The sequence below is a fragment of the Dermacentor variabilis genome, chromosome 3 (genome assembly GCF_050947875.1).
Source record: "Dermacentor variabilis isolate Ectoservices chromosome 3, ASM5094787v1, whole genome shotgun sequence".
Taxonomy (NCBI): Eukaryota; Metazoa; Arthropoda; class Arachnida; order Ixodida; family Ixodidae; genus Dermacentor; species Dermacentor variabilis.
The window spans coordinates 146,415,110-146,429,777 of record NC_134570.1 but is presented as its reverse complement, the minus strand read 5'-3'; the positions used below and the strand labels follow the sequence as shown (position 1 = coordinate 146,429,777).

At 47.0% G+C, this 14,668-nt stretch overlaps 1 protein-coding gene across 1 annotated transcript in view; it reads left to right on the top strand.

Moving 5' to 3' along the window:
* The window catches only part of LOC142576379 (aldehyde dehydrogenase 1A1-like), a 30,040-nt gene extending 20,088 nt beyond the window's left edge, over positions 1-9,952 (top strand). The window contains exons 4-12 of the mRNA XM_075686486.1: positions 984-1,110; positions 3,767-3,828; positions 4,600-4,842; positions 5,486-5,588; positions 6,126-6,316; positions 7,468-7,790; positions 9,013-9,087; positions 9,550-9,589; positions 9,794-9,952. Of these exons, the coding sequence (XP_075542601.1) occupies positions 984-1,110; positions 3,767-3,828; positions 4,600-4,842; positions 5,486-5,588; positions 6,126-6,316; positions 7,468-7,790; positions 9,013-9,087; positions 9,550-9,589; positions 9,794-9,826 (1,197 nt within the window). The 3' untranslated portion in view covers positions 9,827-9,952. The remainder of the gene's footprint in view (positions 1-983; positions 1,111-3,766; positions 3,829-4,599; positions 4,843-5,485; positions 5,589-6,125; positions 6,317-7,467; positions 7,791-9,012; positions 9,088-9,549; positions 9,590-9,793) is intronic.
* The last annotated feature ends 4,716 nt before the right edge of the window (positions 9,953-14,668 follow it).

Sequence of the window (14,668 nt, the reverse complement as noted above, 5' to 3'; positions counted from 1 at the left end):
ACACACACACACACACACACACACACACACACACACACACACACACACACACACACACACACACACACACACACACACACACACACACACACACACACACACACACACACACACACACACACACACACACACACACACACACACACACACACACACACACACACACACACACACACACACACACACACACACACACACACACACACACGTGTGTGTGTGTGTGTGTGTGTGTGTGTGTGTGTGTGTGTGTGTGTGTGTGTGTGTACAAGATGGGTGAGAAACGGTGAGCCATATTATATATATATATATATATATATATATATATATATATATATATATAATATGGCTCACCGTTTTTCACCCATCTTGTACTTTAGCGCGTTCGAAAGGTCTGCGCGCGTTCGAAGCATGAGCGCAGCACGCGTGTTCTTTGTCGGTGGCTTCGTGTATCAACTTATTTGACGTTTCTTGGAAATGGGGTGTGCAACTTTCGTCTAGTTCGCAACATTCTATCGCCTAATGAATAAATGGAAATGTCAGCAGGAAATACGGAAATGAACGCACACATACGGAGCATGATGCTCGCCTAGTGTCGACGTGCTTGAGTCTATGAGCGATGTAGAGACCACATCAGGACACTTGGTTAAGCTGTGTGTACAAGTTTCCAGCCAAAAAAAAGGGGGAGGAGAGGGGGGAAAAGACCAATCACGAAGGAAACGACGCAATATAAGTATAAATTTCAAATGTAAGGAAGCGTTGAGACACTCGAACCGTGAATACAGAAATGATGAACCGAGGCAGACATACCAAAAGGTACAAATGAGCAAACAAGTCAAAAATCAAATAATACAGGAATACATAAAACTGCGAAAGCCTCATTTTCTCTCTTTGTTTTTATAGTCGTGATCAGTGTGTGCGCGGATTCTGGCGAGTCTCTAAAGCAGCGCCTCTAAACTCTTCAACCTGCGCGCCTGTTCTCTCAGAGCCTGGAGACGCTGAACAATGGCAAGCCCTACAAGTACGCCCAGGAGGACATTGACACGTCCGTCAAGCACCTGCGCTATTATGCCGGCTACGCCGACAAGGTGCACGGCAAGACCATTCCCGCCGGTGGGTGTCCTTAGCGTTGAGTATAGCCCCAGAAAATTATCCTACATGATCTTTAGAAATGTATACAGGAAGGGCTCTGTGAGATACTCCTATAGATACGTATAATATAAAACCAGTAGTTTACTGCCTATCTTTCGACTCTAGTTTGTCCACTGTTTTCTGCACTTTCAGCAAACCACACACAGCGAAGTTTCGAATGTAATAATTACAGGCCAGTGGAAATATAAGCTCTGTATAGATATATTCGCTAGTATAGACTGTTCGTAGACACTGCACACTCAAAAGTATATAACGAGGCAACGTAGTCGTACTGGAAGTACTACATCTCAGTTCATTTTGTAACACTTTTATTCTATTTCTATCTCTACAGCTCTCTTTCTTTTTTTTTCTTGCACATAATGTACGTCTTTTATGATAATCAACGCAAGCAGATGGCGCTGTGCTGTAAGACTCTGCATATCTTTTAATGCACTCGAGATAAAACGAGCTGTTTGTCTGTCGAATCTATGGTACATATACACTGGCGTTTTCAATTTTGCTTCATAATACTCTTTTTTTTTTTTTTTTTTTTATAAGGACACCAATTTATCCACATTATTGGTACGGACCTAATTTCACGACCATGCAAAGTGTGAACCTACATATATGTGCAATGATTAATACAGTTTCGCTTAATTACGACCGCGCGTGGCAGCGCGTTTCATGTTTTGCATTCGCGGTCACGCGTATTGAGAATGCAAGCAGGACTTCCACTCCTGCCGTTGCGCTTATTTGGCGTGAAAACCGATGCACGCTATTCCCTCGCTATAAATCACTCCGCTAGTTTGTCTGCACGCTATTCCCGCATTATACATCATTTCGCTACTTTGGCTCCCTCTGGCGGGCTGGATGTGCCAACACATTTCTTTAAGTCGGCGAAATTGGAAAACATGTACGTTTACCACTGCACGCAAGTGATTAAAACGCATAGCAAGATATGCATCTGCAATTGTAATTCGGCCACGTTATCGCGAAAGTACGTGTGCACTTTATGCCACCCTTTTTGCTTAATAAACTCCGGCCGTTCTGCGATAGCACTAGAAGAATGACCGTGATATAGAAACCAGATAGAGTGTTTCAATTCACATGCTACTCTTCGCAACTTGCAATATATTCCGCAAATGAATGAAATTAAACGTTAATTAGCAAGCGAAGTATAATTAGCGAAATATTTTTTTTTATTTCTCAAGAAGAAAATGTACGCCTCTATGAGTAATCTAGCTCAAGAAGTAGAATTGGGCTACATACCTCGCGTGACATTTAAAGTTTCTGTTTACTAATTAAAAAAAAAGCAGCCTTAGCGCCAAATTCACTGAAAGAGTCGTAATGGAAAATCGGGAGGGTTGGAAATTCATGATAGCAGCGCACGGAAAACGAAGACGAAAGGTGGGACAAGGGCTGTCTTGCAGATGAAACATTATTGGACACAAAACATATAACTGTGTTGCTTTTTATTCTTTTGTTGTTCTTCCTATATGTGTCAAGCATTGCTCCAACGTTACGGACCCCAGGACAGCGCAATTCTCCCCTTTATTTCTTTGCGTCGTCTTTTTCCATCCGCTGCTATCATGCTATATCGCTTTCTTCAGCAAATACTAAGCGCACCCGTTTAAAACTCTTTGCAAGGGGCGTGGTTGCTTAGTGACTTTGGCGTTGAGCTGCAAAACACGAGGCCGCGGTATCGAATCCTCGCTGTGGCGGCCACGTTTCGGTGGGGGGGCCAGATGCTAAAAAATGCCCGTGTGCCCTGCATTGGGTGCACGTCAGAGAAACGCAAATGGTCAAATTTAATCCGTAGTGTCCCATGATGGTGTGCCTCATGATGGTATCGTAGTTTTTGCACGTAAAAGCCCACAATATCTAATTTTCAAAACTCCTTTGTGACAGTCCTTGAGCGTCACAGGCCACACGTGTCCGTAATAAGGCAAAAATAAATAAGCTTCCGTCTTTTCATGAAGCCTATCCTTCAGTAAACATTTAGTGTTCGTTTTTGAACTTGTATGAATTTCTTGCTGCAAAATTAGGCAGGCACCATAGTTGATCGAAACCACTCAGGGGTGCTCACGAGCACCGCTTGTCCACTCAGGCATGGCAAGTTCGGTGCTTCCTATTGACAATTTTTGACGAGTAACACCGATCTACGCATGATAGCCGCAAGCTCGCGCGCTGTCTTTCGTTGCACGCGCGGCATCAGCTGTCGCTAAGCAACCTGTTTTCTTTTTCTTATTAAGACAATGTCTTCCTTAATTAGTTACCCCTACTTTTCTGTATCGATTGCTTTCGTTCCTAGACTTTTTCGTGAGCCCGTTCAGAACGGTTACAGTGCAGAGTCTAAAAATGTGGGCCCATCCCGAAGATAGTGGACTTTTCCGTGAGCCCGTTCAGAGCGGTTACAGTGCAGAGTATAAAAATGTGGGCCCATCCCGAAGATAGTGCAGGTATGAAAAAACTTAGTCCGACGCACCTCCTACTCCCCTCACGCAAAGGGTGGTGGCGCGATACAGTGCCATGCGCAGTGACTCATTCTCTCCCCCGAATCGCTCAGGAAAACATGGTCTTTGATATACATCAGCTGAATGTTGAATCACCTTCCAACTTCCTTTTTTTTTTCTTTCAGATGGCAGCTACTTCACGTACACCCGCTGTGAGCCGGTCGGCATCTGCGGCCAAATTCTTCCCGTGAGTATGCAGCATCGACAGTCGTTGACCACCACCACACAAAGTGCGCGTGCACGTTTTGAATTGTATATCGCACACCTTAAGCGATCAAGGCAGAAAGCTGGGCTAGTTGGTGTGTCATCATTATTCAAAAGACTAGCGCAAAGTTGCAGTCTCTGTCCTTGTCCCTGCTACTTTGCGTTAGTCTTTTGAATAATGAGCACACCTTAAGATTGGTGCTGGCGACAGGCAGGGACTTGCAATTGTCGATACGCGACGTGCGAGTTATCAGTGCAAGAGCGCGCTGATAAACTGGCCGGCGTTTGCACCGTTTCATCTACATCCTAGGTGAAACAATTGTTTCGTGTCACCTTCGGAACAAACAACCGTAATATAAAGAGTATAAATTATGTTAGCATCTATTTTTACCAAACGCACCGCTGTAGCTCAGTGACAATGGCGTTGTGCTACCGAGCGCTTGGTCACGGGTTCGATGATCCATGCTTCACGGCCACATTCCGACGGGAGGCGAAATGCAACAAACGCTCGCGCACAGTGCTTTGGATGCAGATTACTGAACCACGGTTGGCCAGAACCAATCCGAAGCAGCCCTACTTCACGACGTCCTTCATAGACCACTGTGCAGCTTCGGGGCTAATTAAGTCCCCCGAATTTAAGTTTAAATAACCGACCACATATATTTCTGTTAAAAACAGATAAGCATGTACGGGAATTAGCCACTTGACATTGTCAAATACCCGAATGCTTGCGTCCTCCCATTCCCGCGTGCAGTGGAACTTCCCGGTGGTGCTGATCGCGATGAAGCTTGCCCCCGCGCTGGCCGCTGGCTGCGTGTGCATCGTCAAGCCCGCCGAGCAGACCCCGCTGACGGCGCTGTACGTGGCCCAGCTGTGCAAGGAGGCCGGCATCCCCAAGGGCGTGGTCAACGTGGTGCCCGGCTACGGACCCACCGCCGGCGCCGCCATCGCCGAGCACCCCGAGATCAACAAGGTCTCCTTCACCGGATCCACCGAGGTGATGAGCGCCGAGCTGCTGCACGCCCACCGCCTCTTCCGCACGCGGAGGCGAGATCGGAAGGGCTTTACAGGGGGACCGCAAGGATACACGCGTAATGAAGAAAAGTGAAATTACAACGGTCGAGCGTACCGCATGATGACAACGTACCTTGCAGTTGTTACTACAAATTAAGCGGATACTTTAAAGTAATAATATGGAACACTTTCGTAGGATATAGACTAGAATACCAACAAATTATATAGAAGAACCGGATAATATAAAATACTACTAAAGAATACTAATACTCATGCGAGCATTTCAGAACACTAACTAGGCTCGTCTGTTCCTTTATACTTTGTTCGTTTTATCGCGCAGTTTGTACCAGTTTATTTTAGAATGCTCACAATAAAGAACAATGACATGTGTCAGAAAAATGTCAGTAACGATGCTGATAGTGTGGAGCGCTTGAGGTCGTTGACGTGCTCTCTAAATGATGGCACAGTATATAGGTTCATAAACGGTTAGAAAACGTCGGCGCCAACCAAGTGGTCATGTTAGCGTTCCTGTCTTTCTTTCTATGCGCGTTCATTTAGCAACGACTGTGTATTTCAGTGGATAATCCTCTTGGTGGTCTCAAACACGTTCTGTCCGCTCTGCGCAGGTGGGCAAGCTTATCCAGGAGGCTGCCGGAAGGTCCAACACCAAGAGGGTCAACCTGGAGCTCGGCGGCAAGAGCCCGTTGGTCATTTTCCCCGATGCTGACCGTAAGTGCGAATTCCCTGAACGCTCAGAAAGGTGTTAATGCTAGCCTAGATACTGTATCGTCAGGCGCACTAACGAATCAAGAATTAAGCGGAATGCGCGTTTGGCTCGGTTCCTCTAGGTGCCGTGTCCTTTTCGTGCCAGTGCATTTGATAATAAAAAAATGTTTGAAGGATTGGCGTTAGCCTCTCAGTAGTGCCAGTACTAATCTAATGAAAAGATCCACTTCGCGGCTTCACTACAGTGCTAACCTTTGAAAATTCTCTCTAGATCCGTTGGCACACTTTTTCTGGGGCAGCTCTAACACATCAGTGTAGAAGAACCTACAAGAAGGATAACTGATAGTGAAGCTTTCGCAAATTTTAAGAGAAGATGCATGGACATGCATCTGACATGCATCTGACATGCATGGACATGTTTAACATGTACCAACCATCCCAAGTCAACATTCTTTTGGGTCACTCTGAATATGTGCTACTGCAGACTCCGCCCGTACACAACCATTGGTAATTTTTTTCTCACCTTCGTTGCTTGCGCAGTGGACGAAGCTGCCCAGATCGCACACATTGGTCTGTTCGCCAACATGGGACAGTGCTGCGTGGCTGCCAGCCGGCTGTTCGTGCACGAGGACATCTACGACAAGTTCGTGGCCAAGGCTATTCAGCTGGCCGCCCAACGCAGGACTCAGGTCGGCGACCCCTTCGACGACGCCACAGAGCAAGGACCACAGGTGAGGCGACGCGGCCCTACTGCACGGCACCTTCTTCCCTTCTTGAAGACGCGGCATGCTTGTAATGAAATGTGTTGTACATGGTACATTAAGATGCGAAATACCGGTTAGGAAATGGCATTTGAATTTCACCCAGTCTTCTGTAATCGACGCGTGCGTATATCTAAAAGCCACAAAAAAGAACGAATAAGTTTCAGGTAACTACTTCAGTGTGCGCTGCATGGCCGCTTAAAGCGCGGCGAATGAGGGGCATGTTCTTCTAGACATCCAGACTGTCGATTTTTTTTTTTACCGGCAAGATTTGCGGAGACCTTCGCATCTGGCTCTTGGCACACCGTTGCACCGGCCGTGGCTACTCAAAACATGGCTACCAGTACACATATTACCTTTGGCTATCGGCTGACGCTATAGGCTCCAATCGAAATGCTGGCTCGAATGACTGAACAGAGTGCAAAGTCCCGGGATAGTCTCGACCATGGCAGCCAAATTCCAATGGGGGCGGAATGCAGGAGTGCTCGTGTTCCGAGCTTTGGGTGTGCATTAGAGAACCACAGGTGGTCTCGACCCTCAATACGGCGTGCCTATGCACGGTTATGGGACGTTAAACCCCAATCCCCGAAATTAACCCTGTGGGCACCAGTTTGCCAGTCATCCAACTGGCATCGTTTTAAGCCGCACTCGGCAGTCGGTGCTACAGTACGCTTAGAAATACGAGCTCAAATCCAGCTGTATTCTGCAACAATTTATTCTTCTTCTATTCACGAGGCTGTCCTTGCTACACCCTTGCTTTTGACTCAACGTTTTCTTCACAGCATTTAATTTGAGAGCCATTTATTTCTACGTTTACTTTTTGTATTTTGCATCTGAGCCTTGTATTTATTGCTGTATTTTGTGTTACAACTTGTATTTAACATTTTTTAATTTTGCTAATCCTGTTCTTTTTGCATATATTATGTATTCGCCCCTCCTGCTTGGGCCTACTGTAGGCCTGCAGTATGTTCTAAATAAATAAAAATAAATAAATGAAAGCAACACTGTTCAGCGCCCTCCAAGCGTAAATTTCAAGAGTTGCTGTACGATATATACAAGTAATCGTGTCGGCTTTACGAGCCCACATGACAGCCCTCATTCCTGTCGTCCTCGGTTCGCAGATCGACGACGAGCAGTTCCAGAAGATCCTGGGCCTGATCGAGTCCGGCAAGAAGGAAGGCGCCAAGGTCGAGATCGGCGGCAAGCGGATCGGCAGCGAGGGCTACTTCGTCGAGCCCACCGTGTTCACCAACGTCACGGACAACATGCGGATCGCCAAGGAGGAAATCTTCGGTCCCGTCCAGCAGATCCTCAAGTTCAAGACCATGGACGAGGTGCTGCGGCGTGCAAATGACACCACCTACGGCCTCGCCGCGGGTGTCGTCACCAAAGATCTGAACACGGCCATCACGTTCTCCGACGGCGTGCAAGCCGGCACCGTCTGGTGAGTGCTGTGATGATCTCTCCGCCCATGTTGTGGAGATCAACCACAGTGCATGTTTGACGCAGTGATAGCAGTATTGACTAAGTAAACGTAAATTTGCGGAATCGAGTAACCCTCAAGAAAAACCCGACTGTTGTTTCACCATATCAGTTTCATAATAGTGACAATTGAATAGAAATACTCAACATTGTCACCGGCATATAAGACCAATGTCTCTATAGGTAATTCGACAACGCGTTCAAGACCGCACTGGTGCACTATTACGTTTAAAAGTAGCGTCCAAGTTGAGTGAGACACCGTGTAATGAATAGGTTGCCGATAACGCTTGACCACCTGATGTTGTTTAATGTACTCAGTCTAGAGAACGCTGTTGTTGTTTTTCCTTTTCTTTCCGTTCTCCTCCACCGCACTGATCGGAAATCGAGCTTCCAGCTTCTCTTGCGCAGCAGAACGGCAGTTTAAACGATGGCGGTAGATCCAACGTTACGACAAGCGAATTTGTCTTCAAGTATCGTTGTGGGAACTATAGCACTGAAATTGTTGGTACTTCAAGGGGATTCTCAGGGCTCCATTTCGCTTTAGCTCGTTCTTTACGTTTAATTTCATGCCGCGATAACCGAGTTCTGATGGTAATGGAAGGGAGCCTCATTACTGAGTCTTGAGTGCTTCTTAATGAAATCAGTTATGCAAATGGTTTGGAAGCTCTATATTATACGATGGCCCTCGTTGCCCGGAGGAAATCTTCAGGTACAGCGCGCACGGGTAGCTGTGTATTTGTCACTTGTGTGCGTAGGTGTTTCGCGTGCGAATTGTTCAGTCTATTTTACGGAGTATATGAGGCGTATTTTATTCTTTTATTCGCGAGTTTCTGGTGTGTATGCACTATTAAGGTAAATAGGATTACCGTTGTTCTGAAGAAGAATAGTGAGGCAAGGTCTATATTCGCGGGTTGTCAGCTATTCAGTGTCTAGGCCGTGCGTACGGTGACGCCCGCGACAAATATTTGTCGCGAGAAAGCTAGCTTTAGCCATACTATATTTTTGTGAATGCTACTGCTGTACCAAACATTGTGCTCGTAATCTTGCATCACTCAGGATGTGCCTCTCTGTCAACTATGTTTAAATGACTCGGTTTTCTTACGCTCAGATGCTCTTGAACTCTAACGTGAAGCTGTTTCACTCATCACAGCTTACCACGCCCGCGTCTTATCTTACTCTGACAGGGTGAACACTTACCTCGCTGCCAACGTCCAGGCCCCATTCGGAGGCTTCAAGATGTCCGGTCTCCACCGAGAGTGGTGAGATATTTGGTGTCCTCCTTCATTCAGTAACCGTATATTTTATTATGCAGGCCAATTACGCCGCTGTCTCATCGTACTGTACGCGTTATACACCAGAGTGAGGAAGTGCCGATTCCGGCATCCCTTCTCTTTTTGCGTTACATGTACTTCATTATCGATACGTATCATCGCCCCGAATCTGGCAGATTGTTGTTTTATGCCATAGATGGTCGCGTAGCTCATGGTTAAGTGTGCCCGATAACAGATGCACCGAGTGTATTCTGCGTACTGCGGATGTCTCACGTGTACTGCTTTGAACTTCAGCACAAACAAGGTGATCCAATAAGTGGACATGCGCATTTAATGAGTCTACTTAGCTTCAATCGCGCCACTTGCTCTCAACTTCACGCTTCATGCTTCACCCGAGCAGCTCACATCGTCAGTTTTCTAACCTTCCCTGTGCACCTCCTTATTTTTCAGCAACGAGGATGGCATCCTGAACTACATCGAAACAAAGACGGTACGCCTGCAACTTTTTGTCTGACATCTAAGAAGGCCTACTTTCTAAATGTATTCGCACTCAATCCAATATTTCGTAAAGAATGTTCTATGGATTTCGCTAACTAATAGGCGCGTTTCTGCTGACGGCACTGCGTGCCATAGAGCAGAAGAAATTTCGAATACCGAGCACTTGATTCACATCTCGTCTTTCTTTTTTGCACAGGTCACGATCAAGATCCCACACAAGCACTCGTAAGAAACTCGCCCACCCTGTTCTTAAGACGAAGCATTCGTTTGTTCATTTTGTGAAGTCTTTCTATTTTCTATATACTCAAGTGAACCCACGTTTTATATAAAGCAAGCAATAAAAAAGTTTGTACAAGTTTGTGTCCTTTGTATAGCGAGCGACTAAGGATGGGGAAAAAAGCTGAGACTTCTGTCTTCAAGCTACTGAGAACCGCATGGGTTCGGCCGTTGCACGAAAGTGTTGAAACGTATCCGGAGCCCACAGGTGCTGCAACGGACGCGTGTGCGTCCGTTGCATAGATTTCTCTTTCTCTCTCTCTCTCTCTCTCTCTCTCTCTCTCTCTCTCTCTACACACACACACACTTATATATATATATATATATATATATATATATATATTCAAGCACGAGTAGGAAAACGTTCAGAACTGTATCTAGGTTCGTTTTTTACAACTGTGGCGATGTCATGACTGCCACAAGTGCACAGTAAGAAAACATTCCGCGCTGTTATCTCGCTTGTGGCAGAAGACAAGATAAGCGATGTATTGACACACTCCGTGGTTACGACAGGATTCCGGGTTGCACCATGGCGTGCGAGATCGCGCGCGCTACAGCCTACAGGAATTGTGACTGCAGGTATATAGTTGTGTAATCTGCCACGTGTGTGTGTGTGCGTGTGTAAAGAGGCTGGGGAGGAGGGTGAAGGGGCTCTTTCTTTCGCCAATGCTGCACATGTGCTATATTAAGAGCCCATGCATTCATATTTATCTTTTAATAACTTTATTCCTGGCATACTACGTGAACTATCACAAAACGACAGATGCACGTTTCATATGTGTTCCACAATTGCTTAACAGTTTTTTAGTTTTCTCGCGCCTATACTATAACGAGAAGTCCCATTACAGTGTTCCGCTAACGGACCTCTAGTACTGTACTTCATATATATATATGTATTACAAGCCTACAACAAAAGCTCAGTTATGAGGCACCCTTAGTGGACGTCTTCCGTTTAATTTTGACCACTTGGAGATATTTTACGCGCACGTAAATTTAAGCAAACTAGCCGTTTTGCATTGCGCCCCAGTCGGAATGTGGCCGCAAGCCCAAGAGTCGAAGCCGCGACGTTAAGCTCAGCGGCAGCACGCCATGGTCATTGACCCACCGCGTTTTTTTTTTTTTCGATTTGGGTTAATAGGAGAACCAGTGCGTGCGATTAAAGGCTCCGGGCTGCAACCCGGATGTCGCATTCGTCTCTCGAAAACGTCCAAACAGAATCGAAAACGCCCAAACAAACCGTAAACGAACGTCTCACGGTTCGATGGACCCATGCATGGACTCTCCCGCGCTCACGAATAAGACAGAAATAAGAGAACGAATGCAGATGTGGGACGCGGAAGGTATAGTACAAGGATACTAGAAAAGACAACACTAGTAACAGAAAGTAGAATTCGTCGAAGAACAATGCATAGATTCATCTTCATGGGGCAATACGTACGATACTCCTGGCACGTATATACGTACATATGTCGCCTGACCTCCTTACAACACCACGCTCATAGTCGCAGCAACATTTTGATGGCCTTCATTCTCGAATCCCCATTTTTCTATGCGTGAAGAAGATTACTTGCGGCACGTTCTGGCTACGCAGCTATAGATTCGCTGCCATAACCACCGTGGCGGCTTAGTTGCTATGGCGCAGCGCTCATAAGCACGACGCCGCGGGATCGAATCACGGCCATGGTGGCCGCATTCATGCAAAAACACCTGCGTACCGTGCATTTGCGGCACGTTAAATAATCCCACGTGGTCAAACCTAACGCGGAATCCCCTACTACAGCGGGCTTCACAATGCGATCGTATAGTTTTGGCACGCATGAAACCACAGAAACTTAATTCAAAAATCCTTCGCTGGTATACACTTTGTTGGTCGTTGTTCCTGCTGGTTTACAAGCAGGAACGGCGAGGCAGCGTGACGCAGCGTCTCGACACCAGAGGCAAGCGCACAGTGTTGGCGATGCTCCTATAGGGAGGCCCTGAGAAAGACAAAGGCTCACCGCCGACGCGGAGCCGTCCAGCATCATCACTGAAAGGTTTGGAGGTTACAGTAGGGAGGGTTAGAATTAGCGCACCCAAATGTCTAGCCCCACGCCCGATGGCTTGCGTCCCCTAACTCTCAGTACGGAAAGCCTAAAACTCTGTTATCGATAGTCTTACAAATAGCGCGCCCGAGCGTCTCACTGCGAAGCCAAAGCCCCGTGCCCGGCTTGCGTTCTTTCGCATACGTTGAGAACCCCAACTTGTGTACAGCGTATATAAGTGTTTTTGCCTGTCACTGTACGGGCTGCTTATGTGTTTCTCACCGCGTATGCCTAATCTTCACTCAGCTCCTGGACCAGCAAGTCAGGCGATTAGCCAGGCTGACATATTCAGCATATTAAAAAAGCTTGTACCTCTCTTTTGTGTACGTGTGCGCTTCTTTTTGTACACCGGTGCTTTGCGTCCCCAAACTATTGGTGCTCAAAACCGACATCTCCCTCATAAATGCAGGAATGCAGCAGCTGAAAGAAATGGGACGATTGTCGGGCGTCCGCCAAGGACTTGCGACGCCAGGCATGCATGGCCCAAGAGACCACATTGTAGCGACGGGTGGTATCGGTAGCGGTGGGAACGAAAGAGGTGGCCGGGGGGTTCCGAGTTCTGTCTGTGGTTACGTGAAAGATGATTTTACAGACTGCTGCATGATGAAGTGTCACTGGAGAAGCTTCGGCGATTTCTTCCGTCATGGCAGTGTGAAGCGGCGGTGCCTATACGGTGTCTCGACGTCAACAGAAGCGTGGTATCGAGGCACCCTAGCGGTGCCAGGCCGGTGGGGATTCTTGAGTGAAGGGGACCATGCAATGAGAGATGCTTCCTTGCGCCACTCGACGGGTATGTTGAGAACGCTAATGGGTGAAAGGGGAGAAAAACGAGCGCTCTGCCGGCTCCTCTTGCGCCGCATGCACTCTACACGCATGAATTTAAACGCATTACCTCGTCACGAATAAAAAAAATGATGACCTTGTATACATCGCGGTGTATTCATGTTGATCGCGCATTTGACACTGCCAAGGGCGAAAATATCAAACGGACTGCTTCCAGGGTTCATAACTAGTGGGAAGCGAGCCGACTAGCGTGACGACCCCTTGAGGGTACCACTTGCGAGGTGTCTAAAAAGAATACCACATACCTGTAACCTATATAAAGCGATTGTCTATGGCATCGGCTCGACGACACTTACGACAGCTGGTTATCCATGGAAGAGGCAGCCCATTTCCTCTAACCAAACTTTTACATGGCGAATGTACATTCAAGAAAAACACTCCAACGCCTGGAGGAACTCCTTCGTTAAACGTCATCGCAGGCTTCTAAGTGCAAGCAGTGAGAAAAAGTGAAGAGTCTAGCATAAAGAAGCAAATGTTCCTTGCAAGAAGCACGTAACAGCACTTAAGTTCATCGAGCGAAATGCTTCGAATCAACATCACCGGACAGTACAACTTTGGTATGTAAATGCCACCGGACCTCTACACGACACCACTTTAACATTCACGGCGGCATCATTTTGTGTGCTTCTCAAGTCCCCTTCATTCACGAGTGAATTTATGCGTTTTCCCTCCCCAAAATATGCCGCGTCGCAAGTCAGGCATATGAAAAAACTCGGGCCGAAATCATTTGACGATGAATATTGTCGTTAATGCGATTAGCATTTAGGCAATGTAGCGACACACCGAAATGCCACCTTCGAAAGGCGTCCTTATTGTACCTTAATCAAATTGCGCAATTCACTCTGGAGGACCGGCCATGAATCGAGCGGTGAAGAGACTGTCACTACATACATCTTCAAATAATGTGTAGTAAGAGGCGTCTTTGCGGCCGGCCAGGCAGAGTATTCTTCCTTTTCAAGCTCCCGCTGTTGCTTGTAGCAGTGGCCAGTTTGGCCCATGTGCACTTAGCATAGCTGAGCAGAATCTCGTGTAGATAACTTCTGGGGCACAAGAGATATGAATGGGATGATATACAATGCTAATAGTATTAACAGTCATCTTCCTCTTGAAGACCCGCCGTGGTTGCTTAGTGGCTATGGTGTCGGGCTGCTAAGCACGAGGTCGCGGGATCGGATCCTGGCCACGGATGCCGCATTTCGATGGGGGCGAAATGCCAGACCACCGGTGTACTTAGCTTGAGATGCACGTTAGAGAACTCCAGGTGGTCCAAATTTTCGGAGTCCCCCACTACGGCGTGCCTCAAAATCATGCCGTGGTTTTGCCACTTACAACTCCAATTTTTTTTCCCTCTTCAAGCACCCACTGCTGGAGTCAAAGAGGCTCATTGAATCCAGTGGCCCCGGTTCGTCCGATGTTCGAATTCGAATGATGATGATAATGAAAGCGTTCTTTATTGGCCTGAAATTTGGTGGTTGGTCCCCTTATTCTGGGTGTCCATTATATCTTGCAGCCACACCTTCCCTGTCGGTCAGCGCCTGGTTCCCTCAGCACAGCAGCGTGGCGCTCTGCTCGTTAGGCCATGGAATAGCCAGCAGCTCTATTTCGTCACAACGAAAGACATGCGACGCCCTCACGGCCCTGTGTTCAGCGATAAACGCTATCAGAGCCATCAGTAGCAAGTAACAGACATGAACGAAGCCCGTAAACTCACTCGTAAGCTCTATGGCTTAACTTGGTTCCTCAGTCCAAGATGTGCTGATGTCTTACAGATACGATCAGTTATCCTCGCCTATCAAAAGGGCATATAGGTCATAGTTTGCTAGAAGTAAATGTGTAATCTGTTAGTCTAGCCTTCACCAACCACAATTCCG